A 27,576-nucleotide genomic window follows, 5' to 3' on the forward strand; every position below is an offset into this window, starting at 1 on the left:
ATGTTTGTCCCCTATAGTGTCTCTGCAAGGAGAAAAGGTGGAGAGTGTAATTATTAATAGTTCCCAATAGATGGCTCCCGAAACACAGAGGTGACAGCAATGCTGAGCACACAGATCACATGTACCAGATTAGTTTCACAACCAGTGATTCTATCTAATCATAAGCCAGTATTGCATAGAACTACAAAATGACAGCCTTGGCCCAGACCTTGAGAAGGATAGACAGCATAACAGGGAACACACACATCAAGTGAAGTATTATATGAACACACATGCAGAAACTCTGAGAGCAAATAAATCAGCAGTGTGGCCAGTGACTATTGAACTAATAAAATGAATGCTTAAAACATTTTTGTTTTAATGTGCTCTGGTCAGATCTGTTGTTTCCTCAACTCTTTTTGCCCCACACTGGGCACTAAGAAGGACTATTGTTATTTAACCCCTACTGGCAACTAAGAACTACACAGCCACATGCTCATGCTTCTCCCACCCACAATGGAATAAAGAAGCGAATTGGAAAAACGTAAAATTCGTGGGTTGAGAAAAGAGCAGTTTAATAATAATAGTCATGGTAAAAATAATTTTAAAAGGAAAAGGAGAAAGCAAATTAAAACCCAAAAAAACCAAGTGATGCACAATACCACCCACTGAGTCCCCAGCCTACACCTGTGCAGCATTTGGTGGCTTCTGGCAAAACTCTCCCCAGTGTATGTACTGGGCATGGTGTTCTCTAGTACAGAGTATCCCTCAGGCCAGTTTGTGTCAGCTGTCCTGACCATGCTCCCTCCCAATTTCTTGTGCATCTGCTCACTGACAGAGCATGGGAAACTGAAAAGTCCTTGATTTAGAGTAAGGTCTTCTAAGCAACAACGAAAACATCAGTGTGTTATCAACTTTATTATCGTACTAATTCAAAACACAGCACTGTGCCACCTAGTAAGAAAATAACTCCATCCCAGCTGCAATCAGGACAAATATCCCCCTCTGCCTGAACATCACCACCACTCTGTCCTTGCCCGGATGTTCAACACCATCTGAGTTCCTGCAGAAGCTTTAAGGGATTTAGAGATATCAGCTCACATTGTGAAAGATTAACAATGAGCAGTGACACCTTGTCTCTGAGCAAGGCAGCCCCTACACTTCAACAGCTGAAAAAGACAAGGTGATGTGGGACATGTATGGAGGCTTTTCGTGGCCTTTTCCAGGAAAAATACACTAGAAACAAATCAGAATTTACTGTACAATAAACAACTACATGTTGATTGCAACATTCTGCATTTCCCCTTTCTTTTCACTGGCACTGTTATCCTGCACATGGGAGATATCAGTTAAATACAAATTCACTGCATGTCTTTGAAATTTCACACCAAAAAATAAACCAAAACCAACCCAATCCAAACCTTTACAAGAATTTTCTGGAAAATAAATACTGTGAAAATTTAAATATCTTTGCTAACTAAGCCACTGACTAATTTTTTTACGATTTTTAAAAAATTCCTGATTTGATATTTGGTGCAAGAGAGTTTTGGGCTGTTTATAGTGAAGGTAGGAGGTGTTAAAATTGGTTTCTGTGCTGAAACTCACCAACTACAGAACAAAGGATCTTTCAATTCTTAGTAAGAGTTGCACTGTCAGAAAACTAGAGAAAATTCACCCAGGTATCCCCGCATGTATTGTCAAAGTTAGGAGTAAGGAAATTGATTGTGGTCCATGTGAAAGCCTGAAAACAGACTAGAAGTTATGGACAAGAACTTTATGTTGAATTTTGTGAGGGGAAAGCTAAAACTCCATTGACAGTTTATGCAAATTAGACCATGAAAATCAGTTAATGCTGCAGTTAATAGAAAACAGGTGAAGTCAGCCAAGTGTAGAGAAATGAGGCAGACAAGCAGATTCCAAAGAGGAATGTAATATCTCTTTGAGAGTTGTATGCTTGAACAAAATAGATGCCCAAAAGTTAAATATGAACAGTTTTTACCTGTCAGATGTAGTGGGAAAGAGGAAGAATTGCATGCAGTGGTGCACTCTGGTTTTTAACTTCTGATCTGATAAAGAAAGAAGAAAGATACACACTTCTCATTAGACTCAGGAGATGAAGAATCTTGAGAAGCAATCAGGAAGAGATGACAGTGCTGAAGTAGTGAAACCCTAAAAAAGTTGGCAGTAAAATATAAATTTCTAATGTAAGAACAACGAGATATGAGATATGATGTTTATATTGAAAGTTCAAGTGGGAATGTTGAATGTATTATTTTACAGAAAAGAACTTAAATGGACATTAGGTACTTAAAGTCAGATTGTACTCACTTACTTAACTAAAAACTGGATAACTGGATAGAATATTGGAAGTTCTATTCCAAAAGTGATTACATAAAAATTGCACCTTCCTACTCAACAGATTTGATTGCTGTGTTTATTCAGAGTCAATCTATTTACCTCAAAGACAAAAATATGCCTTTACAACTTTTATTCCTGTCCTGTCTCCTTGCAGAACCCACACAATTCAGCCAGGGGTCTGGATGTTATTCATTCTTGTGCAACAGCTAAATTACTTTGCATCATTCCACCAAATATAAGAGCAATCAGAACAGATTCAGTGCAGATATCAGGGATACAAGTTTTACATTCTGCATTGTGGAGTAGACCACAAAAGATTTTATTGGTTCCTCCTGGTCTTAAAAATCCGACAAATTTGACTAAACATTATTTTAAAATACTGACTTCCCTAAAAGTCATGGGTTTTTCCACTGACTTCAGTCAAACCTGGATCTATGAAGACATAAACTAATTCTCAATCATTTTCTGTCATTTATTGGTGTGAATGCAATTGGCCTCTCGGAAAAAAAAAATTCGCTGGTTGGTGCTGTTGCTGTTAAAGAGGCTTCATCCAGATTCTCAAATATCTGTCACTTTTTGTAATATACAAAGGTATATACACATTTATATTCATTTGTTACACAAAGATACTTACAGAAAATACCTAGAATTGACATCTCAGCAAGGTTCTTTAATTCAGATTGTACTCTCATATTTAACTAAAAACTGGATAAGATGTAAGTACTCCAACTACCTATGCAATGTGAACTATGGAGATCCACCCCTTGATTCTCTCCATTATTCTCTGTTCAGTCTTTTAATCTTCCCAAAGTGAAAAGTGAGGTTTTTCAATTCAACTTACACAAAGTTCTGGTAGTGTGATATAAGCTGAAATTAGAGGTGAACAAATTTTGGCTCTTTCAGACAAAAACTTTTGCTTAAGTCAGAACAGGTCAAAAAGAGAAAATTGAGCAAATATCCGAAAATACTTCTCCCAAGAGCTAAAAAAAAGCCAATAAAAAGCAAATCTAGAAGGCAAACAACCTGTTCTCCCTCATCTTTACAGTAGAATTGTGCTTAAATGCAATCTATAGCTAAAAATATTGTAATTTAAATGGTAAAGAAAGTTTAAGAAAATTTCAGTGAGTTTCCAGAAACAGGGATCTTTAAAGCAAAGTGAAGAAAAAAAACTGTAAAAGTTTTCTGAAAAGACCCTTGGTCACAGCCTCAGTAATGTAAACTGGAATAGCAATACTAGGAATCCAATCCATTACTATTTTTTTTAAATATCCTATGTAGCATGCTATGGTCTATGACTGGTAAAGGTTTTGGGCTATGTATAAAGAAGGCATATGCATGAAGGGACCATGACAACCATAATAAATTAATTAAAAAATGTCTTATGGCTAATAACCTCTAGGCTTTAAAAAAAAATAAATTATATAATTAATGAACTCAGAGAATATTCTAGTTAAAGAAGAATAGACACAAGTTCTACAGGATGGTGCCAATACACATCACAACTAAACAGCAAACTTTGCCAGCAACGTGTAGGGACACTAAATATTGTTGAATGGAAACTCTACAGAAGCAGACTAAGAATATATAACAAATATAACAAATATATATGTAGCAAATATAACAAATACTATTGTGGTACCATAATCAAAATGGAATCTGATCATTTTAGTAATATCCTAAGATGAATTTGGGGCAAAAAAAAAGGTGATGATTTTAAACAGTTTTTTTAGTGTCAGCACCGAGCATTTGCTGTTTTCATAGCACTCAGATTAGACAATTAAAACAGGGCAGTGAGTCAGTCTTTACCTTCAGCCATTCAATGATGCAGTAGTTCTGTTCAAAATGCCTACAGAAAAAGGCTGAAATTGAACAAAACATTGCTCTTTAGCTTGATTACATCTCTGAAAATATATATCTTTTCAGAAAAACAAAATCAGATGAAGAAAAGGAAGAGAAAAAGAAAAAAGGAAAAAACCTAAAATTATTCCTGTCCTAAAAATGTAATCTTTACCTTTTTAAAACTTTTTTTAAATTGACTATCTTAGCAACTGCTTTCATTTCATAGGGACTGAACTGGCAAACATCAGGCTTTATATTCACCACAGAAGGTGTGAAAGCAGGATGTGTTTAACATACAAAATTATTGTGGTTTAACCCCAGCCAGCAATGAGGTCCACCCCAGCTGCCTTGGCCTTACCTTCCCCTTGGGGGAGGAGGATCAAGAAAAAATGAGATAGGAAAAGTTTTATAACTGAAACACAATGAAATTTAAATATTCTACAAGCAATCCACAACACAGTAATTCACCACTTCCTGACGGATGCCCAGCCCATCCCTGGGCAGCAATCAACAGCTCCTGGCCAGCTCTCTCTAGCTTATATGCTGAGCATGACATTCCATGATGTGGAACATCCCTTTGGCCAATTCAGGTCAGCCATGCTCCTTCCAAGCTTCTTGTGCATCTCCTTGCTGGCAGAGCATGGGAAGCAGAAAAGTTCTTGATTTAGAGTAAACACCACATAGCAACAACTGAAACATCAGTGTGTTATCAATATTTTTCTCATATAAACCCAAAACACAACACAGTGCCAGCTGCTGAGAGGAAAATGAACTCTTTCCCGTATGAAACCAGGACAAGAATTCATTTACTAAATGCCATACACTTCTGTGGTGTTGCTGAGTAACTGAAGACATTTAATTAATAACATAATAAAGTTGAACACTCCACAGCATAGGAATAACTTAAAGGAATTAGAAAAGAGCATAGCAGCAATCAGCAGCCTTTGGGATTGGGCAGAGATGAGTAAAGAACGCTAATTTAATCTAATATTTAAAATCCTTGTAAGTCAATAAATAATGGTCAGCAGTACTGAAAACAATAATAGGAAGTATACTGCAGAGAACAATGCTGTAACATTGAAGAATGGAGTAATCCTCGTGGTTTAGGGTTTTTCCATGTATGATTTGTGGTATTCCATATCAAATTGAAAAGTGGATTCTGGATTCTTGGCCTAGAGCTGCAGTTCCTTGTAGACGATTCACTGACACAATATAACTGCTTTCTCTCAACACATTCAACTCCCAGTACTGACTAGAAGGCCTCTAAGATGCCAAGAAAGCTGAGTCTTTCTGGAGTCAGCCTGTTGCCATCCTCACACACAGTAGCTCATCCAACGGGGAGGAGGTAGTTGAGAACACATAAGCGTTTTTTGAATTATGAGGGTGCACCAAGCTGAATATCACACAATAACAATTGCCAGCTGCCCATTGCTGACCTTGTGAGATGTGTTGACCATGTGATGTTGCAGCTCCCTATCAGAAGCAGTTCTGAGGCAAGCTTACATAGAAACCATGGTAGAAACAAGATGTTTTCCCTGAAGAGAGATCACAGGGAAAAGACTGCTGCTCCTTGCTGCTGTCCCATATGCTGCAATCACCTCATTTTGTCAGTTATCATGTTCAAAATCGTGGTTCTTAGAATCATAGAATCATAGAACCATAAAGGTTGGAAAAGACCTTTGGGACCATCAAGTCCTACCCAGCACCACCACCACGTTGACTATTAAAATATGTTCTCAAGTGCCATATCCACACATTATTTGAACACTTCCAGTGGTGGTGTGTGGGAAGTCTGTTCCAGTGCTTTACAACCCTTATGATGAAGTTTTTTTTCCCCCTGGTATCTAATCTAAACCTCCCTTGATGCAATTTAAGGCCATTTCCAGTAGTGGCAATACTTGCCAAAATTGCTCTTTTTCTTTTTTTAGTTCTGCTGATTTGGTATTTCATTCTTTTGTTGGTCATAGTTAAGCAAACTGCAAAAACTCCTTGCAGGGCTCAGAGACCTTTATAATTTACACTGCCAACAGTGACAGTAAACAGATAGCTACTCCCTGTCAGCACTCTCCCTGTGCTCTCTCACAGATGGAGCACTGTTTTCACCACAAGGTATAGAAAATTCACCATATGTTAGAAAGTTTTCAGGCATGAATCATGAAGTCAGAACAAAACATAAGAAAAAAAACAACCTCACCACCACCAAAAAACAAACAAACAAACAAACAAAAAAACCCCACCAAAAATAAAAAAAACCCTTTTGCTCTTCTTTTTGTTTGTTAGAAGCTTCTATGGGCAGGAACAAAATGGGTAATTTCCACTACTAGATGTGTCCAAGAATGAGCTGCCTGCAGAGGAAATTCCACCTGAACATGAGGAAGAACTTCTTTGCTGTGCAGGTGACCGAGCACTTGATTGCTCAGAGAGGTTGTTGAATCTCCCTCACTGGAGATATTCCAGAACCATCTGGATGCAATCCTGTGCCATGTACTCTAGGATGACTCTGCTTAAGATGGGGGTTTTTACCAGATTATTCACTGTTGTGCCTTCCAAACTGACCCATTCTGTGAACCCATGTCATTCTTGTGAAAGAACTTCTAGAATGTTCTTCTTTTGCTTTTCCATTGCCAAGCAGAATGGGTTGCAAAGGTACAGACTTCTCTCTTGGACTCTATAAAGGGCTAGATGTATTGGTAATATGATACATTAACCAACATTAACAAGAATTGATTGATTGAACTATCCTTCATAAAGCTTTCTTGTATTCCAATTGCACAAAAAAATTATCAAGTACCAAGATTAAGCTTTAGGTGAAAGAATAGTCAAAATAGCTTATAGTTTAGGTGTCATTTCTTGAAATATGATCTCGACTCTGAGTGAAACTGAGTTTCCTTTCTATTGCCACAAGCAATAAGATTCTGCAGAATAAATTAGGATGCTCACTGGAATCTATGTAAATGTGTTAAAGAAATGTCTTCACCATAGGTTTCCCACAGCAGAGTCTCAGATGTCTGATACCAGGAAGAAATAATTTAATATTTGAGTGGTACAACAATAGGATTGGCTCAAGCTGAGTACTTCAAACAAAGGAATCCATAGGAACTATGCTGTTACAAACTAAGTTTCCCACCCCTCATGTGACAGTTGGTCCAATATTTGTATTAGGGTCTGAGGTCTTCTTGTTCTCTGCTGGCTGTCTTCACTGTCTCTAGGCAGACTATTTCTCCTCTTGTCTCTGAGGCTGCAGCCTCTGCTGATGGAGGTAGTGACCTTCCTTGCTTCCTTATCTTCCTCTGTGAACTAGCTGTGGAGCATCCCTTTATCTAAGTACATAAAAAGCTCAGCATATTTAGGAAAAGGTTTACAACTTGTGGCCTGAGGCTTCAGCATGTGCACCTACTAATGCTAGTAAGGTACACAAAGTGACAAATTCCCTTTCTTCCTTTACAAATGTACTACCTCGGTCCCCATCTTGTAACAACTCCCAGAGAATTCTATTTAGTTGGTGCAGTAAATGATTTTCTACTAGGTCAAAAAGACTGGTAACACAAAGGAAAGCATATCATCACTCTTTCCAAGTCTTCTCATTGCTCTCTTCAGGCATTGAAAGACAAATAGAGATAAAAACCAGCAACAGGAGATGTTTCAGTAAAAACAGGGAGGAAAGGAATATACACAGGGAACAAGTCCATTCAACAAGAAATCACCATCTTCACACAGACATTTATCATAGTAGATTTGCTACCTGAAAGACTCTTACAATAATACGACATAATGAGGTTGCCGGGACGTGTGGAAATACAAAAAATTAGAGGGTTTTGGAAAACCCTCTAATTTTATAAATTCCCACATATTTATAAATTCTCACTACCTTGCACCACAGTAGGTAGTGATTTGTAGACTTTTGTAGAGGATAGATAAGAGCCGCAGACACCCGTGTCCGTGGTCTGGTATCATAGCAAAATTCCATTTTAAGCTATATTTTAAGACAGTACGCTAGACCATGAGACAAAGTGACTAAAATTATGCCCATCAATTTCTACAGACTCTGTCAGAGAATGTTAATGTCAGTCAGAGGAGAATCATGTGTAACAATTTACATGTCACAGCTTGTTCATGAGAATTAGGAAAGGATGGTTCGGTCTTTTTTATTTGACAAGGTAGTAATTTTAGTTAGATCACACTTGATGGGTGAAGCCAAAGTAGTGATAATTAGTCAGAGAATTACTTTTGGAACGACATAATTTAAAAATTATTAATGATGTCTGAATTTTTAGCTGCTATGTGCAATGGAAACTGGGCATAGATTAAGTATTAAAGAGGATAATAAATAGGGAACCTGCAAGGTATACTGACAAGTGATGAGCAGCCATAAAACCAACATTAGGTTCCAAACCCTTTAAACAAAAATCTTATAAAGTGAATTTCTTTTTCACCATTAACATGGTGAAAGATAGCTCTTTATGCAGACATTACCATTGATTTTTTTGTAAACATTCTCATATTACTCTTAAATTTCATGCAAACACAAAAAACTCCTTTCCCAATCCTTTGAAAAGGTTTTTAAAACTTGTATACTGATATTGTAAGTTCTTGTAGGATCTTAAAGAACATTTCTTTCTATATCAGTCAAGCCAGGGTGCCTTCCTCTCTGACAGTAGTCACTGAAATTATTCTCCTCTGAGCAGACACCTTGCACTACCAGCTCCTCAAAGGGCATATGAAATTTTTCAGAAGACCCCCTTGCCAGTCTCTTGATACTCTGCTGTGTTGGGCATTGCAAGAGTGGTCCAGGGTTCCATTAAGACTTGATAAATGGGAACGCCAGTCCCTTATTCAGCACTGATTTCATAATCATCCTCAGCACAAACACTTCACATAATGAACCTCCTTACAAAAACCTTAAATGTAAGCACTATGACTGCAAAGCTGTCATGTTCCTGGAATACTGACTGCCCCCCATCTCTTTAAAAATAGTAAGGGAAGCCAGATGCAGTCACATTCCTCTCTGAATTTAGTGCTTGATTAAATCATAAGCAAATCATCAGACCATGATGAGCAAACCACCCTCTATACCAAATGATGTTGTAATCATCAAAGCAATGCAAAAAATTAAAATCTCAAAGCAAAGGCTGGCTGATTCTAGTATTTTCTAAACATGCATGGATTGTTGATTAATGTATCTTATACAACCACCAAAAGTAGACCAAAGCATATGATTCATTAAAGTCTGCTGGCTGGAACTGCTGATTGATTGCGCTCACATCCTGAGGATCACAAATATTCTGAGGATTTATGGCAGCTGACTCTAACTCACTTTTTAAGTGATAATATTACAACTTTATTGGGTCAAGGAATGAATACTCAATAGGCAGGAATACCAAAACACAGGCATTGACATCAAAGTATAATGAACACATATCAGCATCAATAAAGGTACATAAAAAGATTTTTAAGCAACAGAAGTACATAAAGGTAGTAAAAAAAGCTAGGCAATTATTGGTGGAAAATATCAGTTATATGGATTTATGACAGCTGCCTTTCAGTCAGTTCAAGAAGTTACATTAGAATAATAAATAGTCAGACCTATATTTGGTGTATTTCAATTGTTGCAAAATATGAATTCAGTGTAATCAAACTATGCTCTCCAAAAGAAAACAATGCAATAAAGGTTTATTATGCCTCTACCTATTAGGAATTATGTATATAAAGATCTCTGGAAAAGGAAAGATTAGAAACAAAAATTTGACAGTACTTATGGTATGAGTAGACTGCAACCTTATTGATCAGGCTAGCCTGGTTTGCTGCAAACCTAAGCAATAAAAGAGCAGCACAATGTGAACACAATATTATATTTTTTACAAATAAAATTTTTGTAAATTTTAGGTGAACAAACTGAGGAACCCTGCATTTCTGTGATGGCAGTAGATCAAACAAGCAAGTGATCAGAGATGAAATATAATGCAAGATTTCTAGCACTCCATTTATTTAAAGGCTTCTTTATTGTTGCTTCTTTTTCTTCTCAAACAAACTCTTCTTTTGGTCTTTCATCACATACTCATAATCATATTCATGTAACCAATGTACACTTGTGAATCACAGCATTCTGCACAGCTGCATTTGGGCACCAGCTCTTTCATGCACTGCACCAGAGCAGTTGTTGGTTGAGAAGATTTTTTCATACAAGCCTGTGTTTTCATTTTGGTTGTTTGGAACACTCCTGCTAAGGAACAACTGCTAGAACTACCACAAAAATAATAAATATTCTATATTAATTTAAGCCTGCAGTCTAAATTAATTAGTATAAAATTAGTAATGAGTAACAATAATTTATTATCACTAATTTATTAATTAGTATTAATATTTTATTATTACTAAGTTATTATTTACTAATATTAATTAATATTAAATTAGTACTTTATATTAAATTAAGGCCTACAACAGATTCCCAACAGTGTTGACTATGTAACATTTTTATATCGATAGGACACCCATGCTGTCCCTCCTTGTTCCTTGCTTTTGTTTCTTTTTGGAACCCACTGCTGTAAACTGAATTTTATCAATGCCAGTATTTTATAAATGCTTCAGTGTTTCATTAAAATGCTTTCTCTGATCTCCTGTCTCTTTGCACCTCACTCTGCCCTGATTAGGAATTGCCCAAGCATAAAAAGTAATAGTCAGCCCCCAGATCTTGGAAGTCAGGGCTGGCTTCAGGTTTCTGCTGAGTTATAAAGAGCAATCAAGCAAGGCAAAAAATTAAGATTGGGAACTTCTTAGACTTTTTTTCAGATGAGCTTGTGGCAAAAATCTTCCTGCTTGCTGTGCATCCCTCTTTTACCCTGTTGAGTAAAAGGAAAATGCTACCAAACAAAAAGGAAGTGAGTGTGGGGATACAGTACTATTCTTTCCTGATTATTCTGAAGTAAAGCACAAGGGGAGTGTGGGAATCAGTCACATGACACTTTCTGTCTGGTTGAAATGCTGCAGGGATTAAAGGGAGTTAACAGCTGTTCTCAAAGTTTTGTTTTTAAGCATACCATCCTGAATGAAGGAAGCAGCAGCATGGAATAAAGAGCTACATCAATACACATGGGGAAACATACTTTGCCAAAGACATGGAGGCACAGTATCCTCATCGCACAACCCTGCATAAAAAGTATGATGGTTCTCTTGGCTCCAGAAAGTAGCTATTAAGAAAACAAATATTGAAGCTACCAGGAGAATATCCCATTAGTGATGTGCTTAAAATTAATTTTAAGTGAGGTCTCTCTGTTTCACTTGCCAAGAAAACCTAAGGCACCAAATGATCCTTTTGTTTCTGATGCATGCCTTTAATCTCATGTGGCCAGGCAATTGCAAACTGCCAATGCTAGAGAGCACAGAGTTCTGGAAGTCATAAAATATTCCTAGCAGTGATGTCTGGGGCTTTGAAGAGGATCAAAGTAGAGGTGTTTTCTAAACATCCTCTGGGTTAATGGATCTGAAGCAGAACATGATGGTTTTCGTCTTCCTTCACTGCAAACCGAACATGGGATATCCATATAAATGCGTCAAGAATAAATGCAATTTTGCAGCAAAATATGCTTGGTGTTTATTTGTCTTTAACTCATACTTTGACACCTAAGGTGTCAGTTAAGACAGTATATTTTTGCTGTAATTAGGATGGTAAAGGAAGTAAATGCATGTTTCTTCCACTTCTTTTCAAACCTACAGCCTACCAGAAAGAGTTCATCACATCCTAAGGATAACACAGAAGTAGTAGACTGGCTCTGAGGCCAGTAACTGGTGCTTCAGAAGGAGATGCAAGAAGCCTCAGATTAAACAGCTACAGAATGAGTTTCTCAAAGGGAAAGCTGCCCTGCAACTTTTCTCTCATCCTGGATTAAAGATGACTTTCATCCAGAAACCCATGGGCTTTAACTCTTTTGTAGTTTCTGTTTCTTAAACCCTATACATGCGTTAATCAAAGCCACTGCTTATCAAGGAAACAAATTTAGAAATCCTGTAACTCTTAATGTTTTGGTTTGGTGGTTTGGGGTGTTCAGGGTGGCTTTTTTGTTCTTCATATTTAAAGTCTGTTTCTGCTGGTCACTGTTGGCTGCAAATCTTGTGCCTTGACAGAGCCAATTTTTGTTTCCTGAGACACGATGCCTCTGACAGCTCCCTAGAAGAGCTGCAGCTGTGCACAGTTACACACCTGTGAGCAGGTATGTAAAGCACATGAATATGTGAATATGTAAGCACATTGGCTCTGAAGAACGTTATCTGTTTTTGTAAACATGGATATTATCTTTGTAATCTTTTCATGATTTAAAAATAATGAAACACAGAAAGAAATTCTCCATTCACTATCAATGTCTGCGTTCTGCACTGGCATTAGCATCAGCTTGACCAGACAGCTTACCTGAACTAAGAACAGTATGGTCAGCCAAGAGAAAAGACTCAATAATCCTATCTGTCTGACTGTCAGATTGACAGAGATGTCTGACTGAGAGACATAATAGTTTGTTTTATTTTATTCAAGTTTTTCAAATAAAGTGAGAATTTTTTTTTTTAATTGGTGTGGGCTTGTGAAAAAATACCTTCCATAACTGGAGAAATCCATGAAAACTTCTCATTTGAGGCCTGAAAAAGATACCAGGCATACCTGAGCTCTGAAAAACTGAGCTAACATGCAATGGGCTTTGATTTTGCTGCTATTTGGTCCAATTCAACTTCTCTTCTATATTTGTCCAGGGGAAGCCAAATTCTCCATTTGTCGTGGAAACCAACAGCATCAACAGAAGAATCTTTACTAACATCAATGATAGAAGAAATATAAATCTTGTTTGATGTTCACTTCCAAGGTCTCTAGCCCTGTTTTAGTTGTCTTTGTCAGCCAGACAATTCAGAAGGTACACAGAGCATATGTGTGACATGCCTGTAAGATTTAATGGCTTTCAGATAGCTGACTGAGGAAAAGCCAAAGCAAAGATTTTCTTGGGTTCTTGAACTCATTCCCATCTGGGGCTAGCTTGCAGCAAAAGTTTCTAATGGCTTAATAGTATAAATCAGTACATATGAATAATTTTATAAGTCCCAGGTTTCTGTGAATTCTCTGAATGAGTCCATCTTATTTAAAACCTCAGGAAGTGATTGAGTCACCATGTGAAAGATCGAAGACCTTGTTCTGAGAAAGAGAAAAATGAAATACAGTAAAAAACTAGCAGAAAACTGAGAAAAGAGAAAGGAAAGCTGTTTTTAAAGACTACTTATAAGCATTCAGTAGGAGCATATAAAGACTGGACATAGTATGAACTGACCCCTGACAAAAGCTGGATAATGTGTAGTAGTTACAGTAAAGGACTCTGTTTACTTGGCCAATTTTTGCTCTGAGTTTGACAAATGTAAAATGCATGCTATGAATGCAAAACCTTGCAAACCACCCATCTAAGCATGCTCTACCTGTGACTACTAATAACAAGCTCTGGGGCTAAGTGGTAAGTTCCACCAAAAAATCATTGGCCATGCACTTTGCCATGCAGATGCATTTTACTGGGAGAGGTGGAAATACAATTATGCAAAATAAGTTGCTTTAAAATAAAGATTGAATAGCAAGAAAAACTTTTCCTAATTAGATCGTTTTTGAGTTAAGTCCTCTCTGGCTATGGACTGCCTCTGGATCAGAGGCAAAAAGCAGCCTTGAGACTAAGTTTCTGTGATCAGGCTCAGTCCTATGTTAACATGTATAAATGGTTTTGGGAGCAGATTTTGTTTCATGTCCTGCCAAGAGTACAGGCAAGCCAAGATAATTTTTGACCACTTATATCCAGCTGTGCAGGAAGCCACATGAGTTTCTATATCAGTAAAACACCATCCTACTCAGAGAGCATCCAGAATGCCTCACATGATTAAAATTTTGTTTTGTTTACAGTTACAAAGAGATCCATTTTAGCATCCAGGAGTGGGGAAATAAGTAGGGTAACAGAATGTAAAGGGAACACTCCAGAGACAAGCACACCAAAACATTACCACATTCATTGTCAACTGCAATAAAACATCATAGCAGTGCCCTTCAGTATGCCCTGAAGCTGCAGTATGCTGCACAATAAAATATTTAATAATTATCGCTTAGTTTAAAAAAGGCTAGAATAACATTATGTGAAAGCCTGAACAGTGAGAGCAACTCAAATAAGAAAGACCTCTGAAATCACAGGATGTGATCCAGAGAGTATTTTTATTCCAAAGACATTAATGTGTTGGTCAAACTGATTAAAGTATCATCTTCCTGCCAATGACTTCCTATGGACCTCAAATAACAGAAGTTCTGCCTGACGTGTTGGGTTACAATACCATATAAACCCAATTATAGAACCTTGAAATCAATTCAGAGCTGTAAAGAATTGTGCTGTCCAATAAGAATGACATTTCCAAGTCCCATGAGCACTAGCTCTTAATATAGCAATAGAGAGAGACAGGAATAATAAATACCCTCGAGCTTGATTCCACTGTCAACTGACCTGCACTTGCAGAATTGCAAATGGAAGTTTTGTCTCCTTCACAAATGGCTTGCGTCAAAGCATTGCCTTTCTGTATCTTTTTCGTCTAACTTCTAAGTGTTATCTACAACTTGCCTGTAGAGAATATAGACTAGCTCTAAATAGTAGCTTTGCAACTCAGGATGCATGTTAGGGCTGATACAGCTTTTATACCTTAAGATTACTCCTATCCTGAAGACTGAAATAGCATTGAATTAAAACTGTGGTCTTATTTAAGAAAATATACCATCCTTTGGAGGACAGGGAAAAATGTCAAAAACTGTGTCTTTTTTTCAGTGAAATTCATAGCAGTATTACATAGTAGTAGTCTGTGTCTGTAAGACTATGTATCAAGCAGACTTTGTGAATGGGATACTCTCCTTATAGTAAATCCTTCCCCTCTGGGGTGCAGATCATGAGATGCATCCCAGAGGGGAAGGATTTACTTTTCACTAAGTTCAGTGGATGCAGAGGAGCCCTAGTCCCTTAATAATTTAGGTCTAGTGAACAACCTTCACTGTGCTCCTGTTAACCAAGTCATGGAGCTTGAAATAATCTCATAAACAGACTCTGGGGCTTGGAATTGTGTGGATTAGGATAAATATGTCCTGAATAAGATTGTGTAAAACATTTGGTCTGTGACACAGCTGTTGAAACCATTATCATTTAGCAATTATATCATCATAAAGATGTCAACTGTGCAGTGCTTACTGGTAGCATTCCAGATTCTGGAATCCCATGCCAAACACTTATCTTGCTCGCTTTCCCTCCGCAACGGAAAGAATTTTATGTTGAGAGACCCTTTTCATGCAGTAGTTCAAGAGTGAACTGCCCAAAGAGACTTTTTGAAGAGACAGTGAAAAAAATATGGAATATTTTTTGGGATAGCAAGGATCAGAATGGTTGAGCTAGGACTTTCATATCTATTCCCACAGAATCTTTCCTTCAAACCCTTCCTGGTTTCCTACACACTGGCTTCAGGAAGCAGTGAGATGAATTCTTCACAGCTCTGTTCTCTGTAGGAACTACAAACACTTTCAACTGTTTTTATTTTCCTCAGGCATTTTAACAAGATTAAAGAGGGAAAAAATGCAGAAGAGAAGCAGAGAGGTGAAGAAAGAGAGAGCTGCTTAGTGAATGAATGGTGACCCACAGGATAATTCTTCTTCCTGCTTAGAATTAATTTCGCTTTAATGGTTGTTAAGCGGGATTTGTATAATAGGTTGTGTCTTTTAAAGCATTTAATTTACACAAGCTCAGACATTTCAGAAGGACCATTACAGACTTAGCTGTCTCTTCTGTTTAGCTTCTTCAAGAGAAAGTAAAAAGTAAATTGGCATTATGATTTGAGGGGGACCTATCACTTGAAGTAGTCTGGGCTTAGATAGGCAAAGATTCCAAAATTTGAGGACAGCTTGTATGTCTACAGGGTCAAGGAAAAGTGAAGTTTTTACTTTTCAGTGGTCTGTGCCATCTTTATAGAACTAATGGTGACAGAAATTACAGTCTTGCAGCTAAAATGGCACATAAAATCTCTCCTAGTTGACTTTAAAGTCAGTAAATGGAATATATATTCCTGGTAGCTTCAGCGGGTAATATAACTATTCCTATGAGACTAGGACTAGGATTTACTTCATCCAACTTACTAAGAGTGCTAGGAGTGCAGGACCTCAATCATAAACCTATACAGTTTAATGGAACAATTTATCGTTTTTAATGTATCTTAATTCAGTGCTCTGCAGGCAGCATAATAACAACTTCCAAAAGGAAAGTTGAAATGTAGTGCAGGTACAAAGAGTCAACTTATTTGGTACAGCAAAACATATCTTCCTCTTTCCTGGGTGTGTGAGAGTCAATTTAGAAATTATAATTTATTTATGCAAACATCTCAAAAATTAAAAGAATATTTAAGACTCTTCATCTTTGAGATTCCATTTGTGGAATCACAGTGAATATCTTGAGTTTGGAAAGAATCTCTGGAGATTGTCTAGGCTGACCTCTGCTCTGGAATAATAGTCAGCTAGAGCATCTTGCTCAGTATTTAATCAGGTTTGGAAGATCTCCAAAGATATTAAATATCAAAAGATATTCAAGGGCTGTACAACATAGCTGGGTAACCTCTTCCTGCGTTTGACTACCCTTACAGTAAAAAATGAGGGGGATTATTTTTAAACAGAATTTTCAGGAATTGAATTTATGCCTCTTACACTAGTGAGAATAGCTGATATTGTTTTCTTTATTCACACATCCATATCCATCAATAAGGCTCTTCCTGAACCTTCTTTTTTAAGGCTAAGTAGTCCCAGATCTCTCAGCCTCTCCTCATAGGGAAGGTGCTCCAGCCCCTTCATGATCTTAGTGGCCCTTTGCTGGACTTGCTCCAGCATGTCCCTATAATTCTTGTGCTGGGGAGTCCAGAACTGAATACTTATCTCAGATGTGATCTTCCTGGTGCATAATAGGGGTAATGACTTCCTTCATCTGGGAATACTTTTCTTAGTGCAGTCAGAAATGCTGTTGGACTTATTTGCTGCAAGGGCATGTTGCTGACTCATCTTCAACCTTTCCTTGAGAACTCCTACATCCCTTTTTTTCTGCAAAGCTGCCTTCCAACTTTGGTACATGAGGTTATTCTTTCCCATGTACATGATGTTCCCTTTCTCTCAACAGGTGTATCAATCAGTCCTCCCAGTTTTATATCATCTGCAAAACTGCTGAGGGTGGACTCTGTCCATCTGCCCAACTCATTATTGAAAATGTTAACTTGTGCTGTACAAAAGATGGATGGCATCAATCATCATTTGCAGCCACTGCAATGAAGAATGATATGTAACAATAGCAAAAGTTCTCCATAGCAAAGAGTAGTTTAGCAAATATATCATCCATTTCCTGGCAAACATGTCTTCTGCAGTGACAGAGTTCTCTTGAGAACAGTCTTATAAATAAGAGCATATTCCTCTCAGGAAAAAAAAAAAAACACCAAAAACAACCCCCAAGAAACAACAACAAAAAAACCCCACCCCAAATAAAAACCAAACCAAACCAACCAAACAAACAAATGAAAAAAAAAAAATCTCCCCAAAAAACCATCAAACAAACTGGTGGGTGCAGGACAAAGAAACTGTGATAAAGAACTGACTTGCAGAAAAAAAGGAGTCAGCAACAACTTTTCCAGGCACTGATGCCCTGTGTCTACTTATGTATCTTCACCAGAAAGGTATTAAATAGCTAATTGCTTACTTAAAATGAACTTCTCTGCAAGAGCTTCATTGCATGAGATTTCCCTGACAAGACAGGAACCTTGCTGGGGAAGCCTGGCTGACTCCAGACTCTGTGATTTTGGTAATCTTTAAAGTGAGACTTCTGCTCTTGATTAGCCTTACTCCTGAGAGAATTTTCTTGAGTGTCATACTAGTAACACCTCATATAATATATAGTAAGTAGAAAGCAATTGTCTGAGTTTTAATTCATAGTCCTTAGAAAGTTAATAAAACATTTGGGCAGGGGGAAGAAAATAGTCAAAAGGCCTCACAAATCCAGAACAGTTTTTTGAATTAATTAAAAACTTAAGAAATTTGTCCTGCTGGAAATCATCCTAACCTCTCTGCAGATTTATACGCTATAATAAATTACCAGCTGCATTTGAAGAGTTCTCTCTATCTCTACAACTGTAAAATGACATGTTATAGCTTTGCTGGAACTGAGACACCAATATTAAGTGTAAGGTCCACAAAACCCTTTCACCTTTAAATTGTATTGAAACCCAGAACATTTCAATACCACATTCATTTGCTAGTCTAAAGCAAGACAACTGGCTAATGAGGAGGAATCAGTCACATAAGAAGAGGCTGAGTGAGGAGCATGAGGACCAAAGTGCTAAACTAGTGACCCAAAGATGTGGTGGGGGACAAAAAGGGGTTGGGATGACACGGTCTTTAAGGTCCATTCCAATCCCTTAACATTCTGCAATTGTATGCTTCTGTAATTCTATGATTCTGTGTTGTGTTGATTGGAATTGATCTGGTTCTTGATTTCGGTCAAGAACCATATTTCCAGTCCATCATTTTCTGAAAGCTCTAGTTTTCACATGCCATAAGTGAGCTGGTGGCTTACTTACATTATCCTTCAGAGACAGAGGTTCCCCTGAAGCACCTGCAGGGAAAATGCACATGAGCTCCTCCCAATTCAGATGCTGGTGCTCCTCCCAAGAGGACGGATTTTTAAATCAACACAATGTGTTTCAATGAAAATCTCCTGGACACGTTACTTGATGTGCATCTCATGGAATGATTTTGCTGTGTGTGCGAGCAGCAGTAACAACAGACTCTAATAAATTATTTGACTCTTGTCTTATTGGCTAATGAAAATGATTGCACAGTTGTCAAAGAATTGGAACTTGGACTTGCCTGTTCTCTCATGGATTTCAAACACCAATGTTACTGGTCAACAAGCACACACTACAGAAATAATCTAGTATGCTGAGATGCTGTAATTATTATTTGTAAATAAAAATATCCCATGTTCCAGGACGCTGGCACTCTATAACAATTTAAATTTCTGGGAAAAATACAAAATTATTCTTACCCTGCTTCCTAGGCTAGGAAAAAAATAGTTAAATTTCTTCTGCAACATGTAAAACTAGTGAGAAAATTATCTGTCTCTTCAATAATTAAGGGCAAGATGGATCATAGACTCTTTATCATTGCTAGGTCAATAGTACATCTACTATGTCATTAGCAAAAAGCATTTTTTGTCCATTTTCTGCATGATCTGTGTTACTGACTTTGATGACAAACCCCTTCTGCTCCTTATGGAGAGCTGACTATTGTAAAGGGATGAATAAAGTCCAATTTTGTTCACACCTTCCCCTCCATACAAAAGTAGTATTAAATACCTGAGAATTTCCAGCAGATGGCCAACATGTTGATTAGTGTCCAAGATGATTAGGTGGCACATGACATACAAGAAAAAATGAGAGACTTGCTATTCTTTGCTTGGAGAGAAGAAAGCTAAGGGCAGGTGGGTCTAGGGGAGGTGTAATTCCAACCTTTCACTACCAAAAAAGGCAGATGTAGGGAAATACAGTGCATGCCATAATGACAAGTTGGAATGGTTAGGGAATGCAGGAATAAAAGGAAAAGAACTTGCCCTTGAGGGTCCTACTGTGCCAGAAAAGAGAATGCCCGGAAAGATTGTAGTATCTCCCTCCTTGCAGGTTTCCAATTCTCAGATGGGTAAGTCTCTAAGCAACCTCTTCTAGGTTACAAACTGGAATTGCTTTAAGTTGGAGGTTGGACCACAGACCTCCACCCCGTGGATGTTCCTTCAGGTAAAAAGTATTCTGTGATTCTATGAAATCGTCTCTTGATTGTCAAAGGGCACAAAGTACACAGACATTTAAACTGGATATGACACTTCAATACCACTTCTTGCTATAAACATCCCACTGTATTTCTTTCATGCTGGGCAAAGTGAAAATAACTAATGTAAAATGTCCCTGTCTTAAGATCTCCAGTATGTATAGCTAAGACACACAAAAAAGGCAGGAAGATAAATAGACAGAAGGGTAATGCTATTTACTCAAGGATCAGTGGAATAGTACAAGATTACTGTCAGAGGTAGAGTTAAGACGTGTACCACTGAGCAATATTCTAGGGAAAAAACATATTTCTTTATGCTGTTAAAATGCCACACTTCTCTCATAGGCATAATTAAAAATATAAGTTTTCCTATGTAATAATTTGCCAATGAGCTGATACAGACATTCCTATACAGTCATTAACAACTACAGTTATGATTATTGGGCTTGCCAATTACAGTTTCATTAGGATGTCTTGGAAATGTAGAAGAAAAGGAGGAAATGGTGGAAGAGCTGGCAGAAGCAAGGAGTGGCAGTGAGTAGCAGAAGGCCATAGAGGAGCAGAAGGAGGAGGCAATGGAGAAGGTGACAAAAGAAGTTGCAAAGGGCTGCAGCAGAAGCAGAGAAGGAGGAGGTGACAGAGGAAGAGATGTAAGAAAAGGTGGTAGAAGAGAAGAAGATGGTGAATGAGATGACAGAGTAGGTGACAAAAGAAGCTGGAAGAAGGTGGTGAATAAGAGAAGGTGGAGGGAGTGGAAGGTGGCAGAGGCCAAAGATGGAGGTATACAGTGGCTAAAGGGTGGAAGTCATGGAATGGTGTGATGGTGAAATGCAGTGGTAAAGGCAGTGAGACAGGAGGCAGCTTTGGCATATGGAGGCAGTGGCTGATTAATTCAGCAGTGGAAGGTGGCAGCAGTGGGAGGTGGCAGAAGGCAGCAACAGGAGGCAGTGATGAAATGTGACAGCAGACTGCATCGACGGGAGCTGGTGGCAGAAGAAAGCAGTGGAGGAAGACAGCAGAGACAGGCGGCGCATGAAGGCAGCAGCGGTGGAAGGAGGCATCAAAAAATGGTGGTGGAAGAAGACAGAATAAGGTGGAGGTGGCAGAAGGGAGGCATTTGCGTTGGAAGGTGGCTGTGGCAGATGAAGGCAACAGAAACAGACAGAAAAATAGAAGGAGGAGGCAATGGTGGAGGGAACAAAAAAAGGCAGAGGAAGAAAGCCACAGAGTAAAGAAGAAGGAAATGGAGGAGGCAAAGGAAAAATGTTGTAAGAAGAGAAGGAGAAGGCTACAGACAAGGCAATGAAGTAAGGTGGCAGAAGACATTGGAAAAAGAGAAAGAGGAGGCCTTGGAAGAAGACAAGTGAAGGAAGGGGAGGAGGAGACTGTGAAAGTAAAGAAGGAAGAAACAACTGAGGAGGCAGTAGAAGACAATGGTGAAGAAGGCAATGGAAGAAGAAGCAAGAGACAACATAGGAGGTGAAGGAAAAAGGTGGCAGAAGAAGTGAAGGAGGAGGCAATGGCAGTGGTGGAAAAAGGCAGTGAAGGAGGAGGGGGCAGACAGAATGCAGCAAAATGCAGCAGAAGTATGTGATGGAAGAAGAAAAGGAGGATGTGAAAAAAGGCAATGGAAGAAGGTGCTGAAATTAGGAATGAAGGAAGTGATGAAGAATGTGACGAGGTAATTGATGGAAGGAGACACCAGAAAAATGTGGTGGAAGAAAAGGAGGATGTGATGGTGCGGGTGACAAAAGAAGATGGCAGAGGAAAAGAAGACAGAGGGAATGGAGAAGGTGGTAGAATAAAGTCTCAGAAGACTGCAGCAAAAAAAAGAGAAGGAAGACTTGATGGAAGAAGGTGTTGGAAAAAGAGCAGGAGGCAATGGAAGAAGGCAGTGTGAGAAGAAGGCCATAGAAGAAAGCAGAGGATGAAAGTGGTAGAAGAAGGTGGTGTAAGAAGAAAAGGAGGAGGAGGAGACAGAAGAAGTAGAATAGAATAAGGAAGTGGAAGAAGGGGGCAGCAGAAAGGAAGGAGGAGGCAATGGAAGAAAATGTTGGAAGATTAGGAGAAGATGAAGGAGGAGATGGAGGAGGTGACTGTTCTTTTGGCTGGCATAGAGTTAATTTTCTTCTTAGTAGTTGGTGCAGCACTATGTTTTTAATAAGAGAATAATATTGATAACACACTGATGGTCGTTCCTATGTAGTGCTTACTCCATGTCAAGGACTTTTCAGCTTTCCATGCTCTACCAGCAAGGAGGTGAACATGAAGCTGTGGGGGAGCATAGCTGGGACAACTGACACTAACTGGCCAAAAGGATATTCCACACCACAGAATGCCATCCTTAGAATATAAACTGGGAGGAGTTGGACAGAAAGAACTAATCACTGCCCAGAGACAGGCTGAGCATCGCTCAGCAGGTGGTAAGCAATTGCACTTTTTCTGGTGTTTTCTTTTTCTGTTATTGTTTTTTTTTTTTGTTTTTTTGTTTTTTTTTTTTTAAGAATTAAACAGTTCTTATCTCAAGTCACAAAGTTTTTTACATTTTTTTCTCCTCCCCATTCAGCTGGAGGAGTGGAAGTGAGGGACTGAGTGAGCGGCTGCATTGTACCTAGATGCTGGCTGGGGTTAAAGCATAATGATCCATTTTTGGTGCCAATGTGGGGCACGAAGGGTTGAGATAACTACACATCTGACCAAAGTGTGATGAAGCAAAATAATTTTTTGCATATTTTTAAACAAAACTAAAGCATTCATTTATATCAGCTTATGATACGATAGAACTGCTAGTCTTGAAACTAATCTGATCTGTGTGCTCAGCATTGCTGTCACCTCTGTGTTTTGGGAGCCATCTATTGGGAACTATTAATAATTACATGCTTTGCCTTTTCTCCTTGCAGAGCCAATATAAGAGAGAAAATCCTTCCTTCCTTCCTTCCTTCCTTCCTTCCTTCCTTCCTTCCTTCCTTCCTTCCTTCCTTCCTTCCTTCCTTCCTTCCTTCCTTCCTTCCTTCCTTCCTTCCTTCCTTCCTTCCTTCCTTCCTTCCTTCCTTCCTTCCTTCCTTCCTTCCTTCCTTCCTTCCTTCCTCCCTCCCTCCCTCCCTCCCTCCCTCCTTCCCTTCCTTCCTCCCTGCCTCCCTCTCTACAACTCCTGCAGAAAGCACTTAGGGAGACTCAAGATTGATCCCTAGGCTTTTGGAGTCAGGGATACTGAGGATCTGAGGTCTGTATGCTCCACCTTAAAAAGAGATACTGCCACTAGAATAATAGGAAGGAGTTACAGTGGAAGAGGGATGGCAAAAGAAGGGAAAGGAAGATGGAAGCAGTAGAAGACAAGGAGAAAGGGATGAAGAAGAGAGTGGAATAAAGTAGCAGAAGAACATGTCAGAAGGTTTTATTGGAAGAACAGGAAAAAGAGAAGGAACAGGGATGTGGATGATCTGCAGTAGAAGATGACAGAGGAAGGGACAGAAGGAGGCAGCAAAAGAAGGCAGTGGAAGAAGAAAAACAGGCAGTGACTGAAGAAGGTAGCAAAAGAATATGGCAGAAGAATAGAAGGTGGCAATGGAAAAGTTGACAGAGGATGTCTGCCGAAGAGTTGACAGTGGTGAAGAAAAGCAGCATAAGTAGGGAAGGAAGAGACAGTAGACAATAAAAGAAGGCAGCAGAATTTTAGAAAGAGGAGTCAATGGAAGAGGTAGTGGACAAAGATGTTAGAAGAAGAAAAGGATGATTAGGTGACTTAAGGAGACCACAGCAGGCTGTGGCAGTAAACAGTAGTGGAAAAAGACAAGGATCTCTCTTTGGGGAGTGTTTTTAACCATACCAAATCCTCTCCCTCTCCTCTGACTCTGCCCATCCCTCTCCTATGTGAATGCGGGGGGGAAAGCAGGTTGGAGACAAAAGAACCACTCACCTGATGTTCATGTGGCAACAGAGTTTATTCTTCAGCTCTTCTTTATAAAGGGCATTTGAAAAACTCAGTCTGGATAGCTCATATATCTGGTCTTTTATGCCCCCCAAATCCTGGACCAGTGATATGCTTGCAGCTTAGGAAGGAACATAATTGGTTGAAGTTCCCGTCAGTTAGCCCAGGGGCTAGCTTATGGAGCTGGCTGGGTAGCTGAATTCATTTGCTCAGTACAAGCCAGCTTGTACAGTGATGTAACGTGGCAACACTCCTACTTTCCCAGTTCCTTCTCCACCAAACTGGAGACTGTACCTTGGTTGCCACAGCCTTGCTTGGCCACACTCCTCACTAGATGCCTGGTTTCTCTGCCTCAGAAAAGGAAGCAAGAAGAGTGCAGGAAGATATCATACCAAGGCAACTGGAGAATATCCAGGACACAGGGAAATTTTGCTCAAAGGCTAGAGAAGAAAATGTGCATCACCATCAGTTGCTCTCTGGATCAGATTTAAATAATGATGCAAGCAATACAGAAACAAGCTTTAGGGGAAGGAAGACATAAGCATCTCTATCTAGGTAAGCTTTCTGAGAGAGAGAGAAGAGAAGTTGTGTGGAAAGCAATGTTCTGAGTAGTCTTTATGTTTCCCAGGAAAGACAGGTATTTTACTCCCCCAGCAAACCATTTGTAACTCAGAATTATTAGGGCGAGTGTTCCCATCATTTAAGCCCTATCTCCACTTCCATATCTGCCTGAACAAGAACAGCCCAGCAGCACTGTCAGATAAATCCACCTTCTAACACACATCTTTGTCAGGTCAGACCTGACCTGTGCCCTCCCATGCTGCTCAAAAGGGGCTGAGATGCTCCCAGGAGACCTTCTATGCTGCAGCAAATGAAGGCATGAGTTTAGGTAACTCTCCAGACCCTTGCAGGATTTAAGCAACCATGACTTTCCTCCAGAGAGATATATAATAATCTTTGGTCTCTTTCTGGGCTGTAGTAGCAGGGAACATTCCAACACCAGGCCGTTCCTGGGGACAAGGGAGATTGGATCGGATGTCCTTCAACCTCATAGCCCTCCAAGGATTTTTCTTCCTTGCGTCCCTTCTCGTTTGAGGTAATGTAAATGCTTTCCATCCATGAAAACCTCTGGAAAGGACTTCATAGCATTCCTAAAAAAGAGGAAGTTTCCTTTGCTTGCTCTGAACAAGCCACCCCACCAAGTTTTGCATGCTACTCCCTAAGACACAATAAGCAAACCCATTGTTCCCCAGGTTCCTCAGGCCACTCATAATTTTATAAATCCCTGTCATGTCCTACATCCTCTTTCTCTCCAGGACACTAAGAATCCATGTCTTTGGCAAGGGGAGAAATAGAAAAAAAGTATTGTGGCCATAGGTTAAAGAGAAATACAGGCATAGAGAACAATGCAAGAGGCTGTGACAGCAGTTTTGTTCAGGTGTGGAGAGATGGAGCATAAGAAGCTTTGGAGAATGTATCAGCTTCTCCCAGAAAGGAGACAGGCGGGAAGAGAGAATTAATGCAACCTCCACCAACAGGTTCTGTGAGGCATAAAAGGACTACCCTCAGAAACTCCTCCTGTTTTATGCTCCTAGAAAGCTTTATCTCTGTCAGCCCATGGTTTTACCAGGTTTCTTTTTCCCAGGATCTTGCATCAGCCTGGACAAATGTATTTTTTTTTATCTGAGTCTAGTGTTGATACAGCTGACTGAAGTATTTAAACTAGGAACATGAAGTTTGAGAAGTACAAGCTGCCATTGCTTGTCCATTGATAATACCTAACACAGCTGCTCTTGAGTCACCATCTCTCCCCCTTCCTGTGCCCCTAGAGCCACCAGCTGTCTTCTGCAGAATAACTGCATGAAATGAAAAACTTGTTTGTAATAATAAATGTACACCCTTGAGTGTATTCTTTGAAAGAGCCTGAAAAAAAAATTACACTGGGTCTACAGAATGTTCAGCAGCACATCTGATGGCAGCCCTTGTCTATGCCAATGGCATGTTTTGGAACAAGAAAGTAGAAATTTCAAACTAAACACTATTGTAAACTGGAAATTTTTCTTGCTCCATTTAGTTATGATGGGATTGGACAGCTTTGGTAATTTTTGACCCTCCTAGTCCTATTACGGATATTCTCTTTTCCCACAGGAACCTTCCAATCCTTCTTTCTTTCACAGGATACAGCATGCTTGTAAGAAAGCTGTGCAGTAATACCAGTTTAAAGGCCAACACAATTCAGGCACCACCTTAGAGGAGGCCCTGGCCTTGGACTTGTACTTCAACATGAAGGAAAATTTCCCTCTGGACAGTGACACTGTGCGTATCAGTCCTCCAGGGTCTACAAAAATTCAATCAAAAAATGTAGAGGAAGAGTATTCTGATTTAGTGTCTCAAGCTATTCCAGCATTTCCAAACATACGGCTTCTCTTTAATATCTCTGGAGGGAATCCTGTGTCTTTCAGGAGCTAACCTGATGAAGTTGGCAGCTGCTTGGAGAATGAACATGATTATTCAGCAAAACATTAAGCTTTAGTAAACTTTGCATCATGACAGAAATCCCCACTCCTGCAGATTTAAGAAGATCTCATTATTTTTGTTTGCAGCATTATTGTCCATCTACATTACACTCATAAACATCAGCATTGTACTGAAATTCTTGTGTAGCAAAAATGAGTCTGTAGAACATTCCAAAGATGAATAAAAGCATGGTTTGGTACTTAGGCAGACATTTTAATACCGTTTAGGGGAGAGAAATTAGAAAAGGGAGATGGTGAGCATTCACATATTTGAACTATTTGACTTGGGAAACGGTTGGGGCACAGGATCGTTTTTCTATCCTCCCTTTTGAAATGACAATGGAGGAATTTGATTTAGGAAATCACTGTATTGCATATGGTAAAAACACACATTATTCAAGAAAAGGAATTTGCTAAAATAACCTGAACAAAGTTAGCCACTGGGTTTGCTGGAATTTTTTGCTTTTGTTTCCCAAATAAATGCAATGTATCTCTCTGTCCACTACTTAAATATGCAACTTCGGGTAAAAACATGCATTTTTAAGAAAGATACCATCAGCACAGAGGAATCTGAAAGAGGTTTGAGAGTTGTTATTCCTGTTGTACAGGTGCTGTGTATAAGAATGAGACAGACAAACAAGTACACGTCTTCCAAAGCCAAAAGGTATTTTTAGATTGAAGGCTACCTTACAGAATAATTAGAATAGCTCTCTATCTTAGCAGAGGTTTATGATTAACGTGTATGACATTTGTACATTCTACCAATGCCTGTTAATGCCCACATTTGGATCTTCAAATTTTCCACTGTGTACTTTTTGTCTGGAGAAAACCTTGGACTAGAGATAAGACCATCACCAAAAACGTATTTCTAGCAGCTCCCACGTCCAGTCAGCCAGTCTGGGTTTGAGGTCGAATCGAGACCATGAAGTGCCTGCTGCTTCTCGCCTTTATTGGGGTGGCTGGTGAGTATATCTTTTCTTTCTATTTCTGCCATTTAATAGGAAGCTGATTTTCTAAATCAAAGCTGCAAGGTAGCCTGTTGTGGGAAAGCCAAGTCCAGTTTTGACTTGCACAAGTCAGAG

The 27,576-nt window shown here is 39.1% G+C and overlaps 1 protein-coding gene and 1 long non-coding RNA gene across 17 annotated transcripts in view; one reads left to right on the plus strand and one right to left on the minus strand.

Annotated features, from left to right (window-relative positions):
* Positions 1–27,576, plus strand: part of LOC139592796 (trypsin I-P1-like) — a 70,601-nt gene that overhangs the window by 31,206 nt on the left and 11,819 nt on the right. For 2 of the 16 annotated variants that reach the window (XR_011680118.1, XM_071433064.1), the window contains exon 1: positions 22,656–27,456. Coding sequence is in view for 15 of the 16 variants with exons in the window: in XM_071433064.1 (XP_071289165.1) it covers positions 27,417–27,456 (40 nt within the window). In the remaining variant the exon portion in view is untranslated. Of the gene's footprint in view, positions 1–18,647; positions 22,474–22,655; positions 27,457–27,576 lie in introns of those variants that run through there. The other 14 variants (XM_071433060.1, XM_071433058.1, XM_071433062.1 and 11 more) reach the window with 14 other exon arrangements.
* On the minus strand, positions 1,977–24,031 carry LOC139592797 (uncharacterized). Its single transcript, XR_011680119.1, has 3 exons — positions 23,967–24,031; positions 4,144–4,196; positions 1,977–2,045 (listed from the first exon to the last, which is right to left on the minus strand). It is a non-coding gene; the product is annotated as an uncharacterized lncRNA (long non-coding RNA).

Source organism: Agelaius tricolor, unplaced genomic scaffold (genome assembly GCF_023055355.1).
Source record: "Agelaius tricolor isolate 1412-34295 unplaced genomic scaffold, bAgeTri1.0.p SCAF_9, whole genome shotgun sequence".
Taxonomy (NCBI): domain Eukaryota; kingdom Metazoa; phylum Chordata; class Aves; order Passeriformes; family Icteridae; genus Agelaius; species Agelaius tricolor.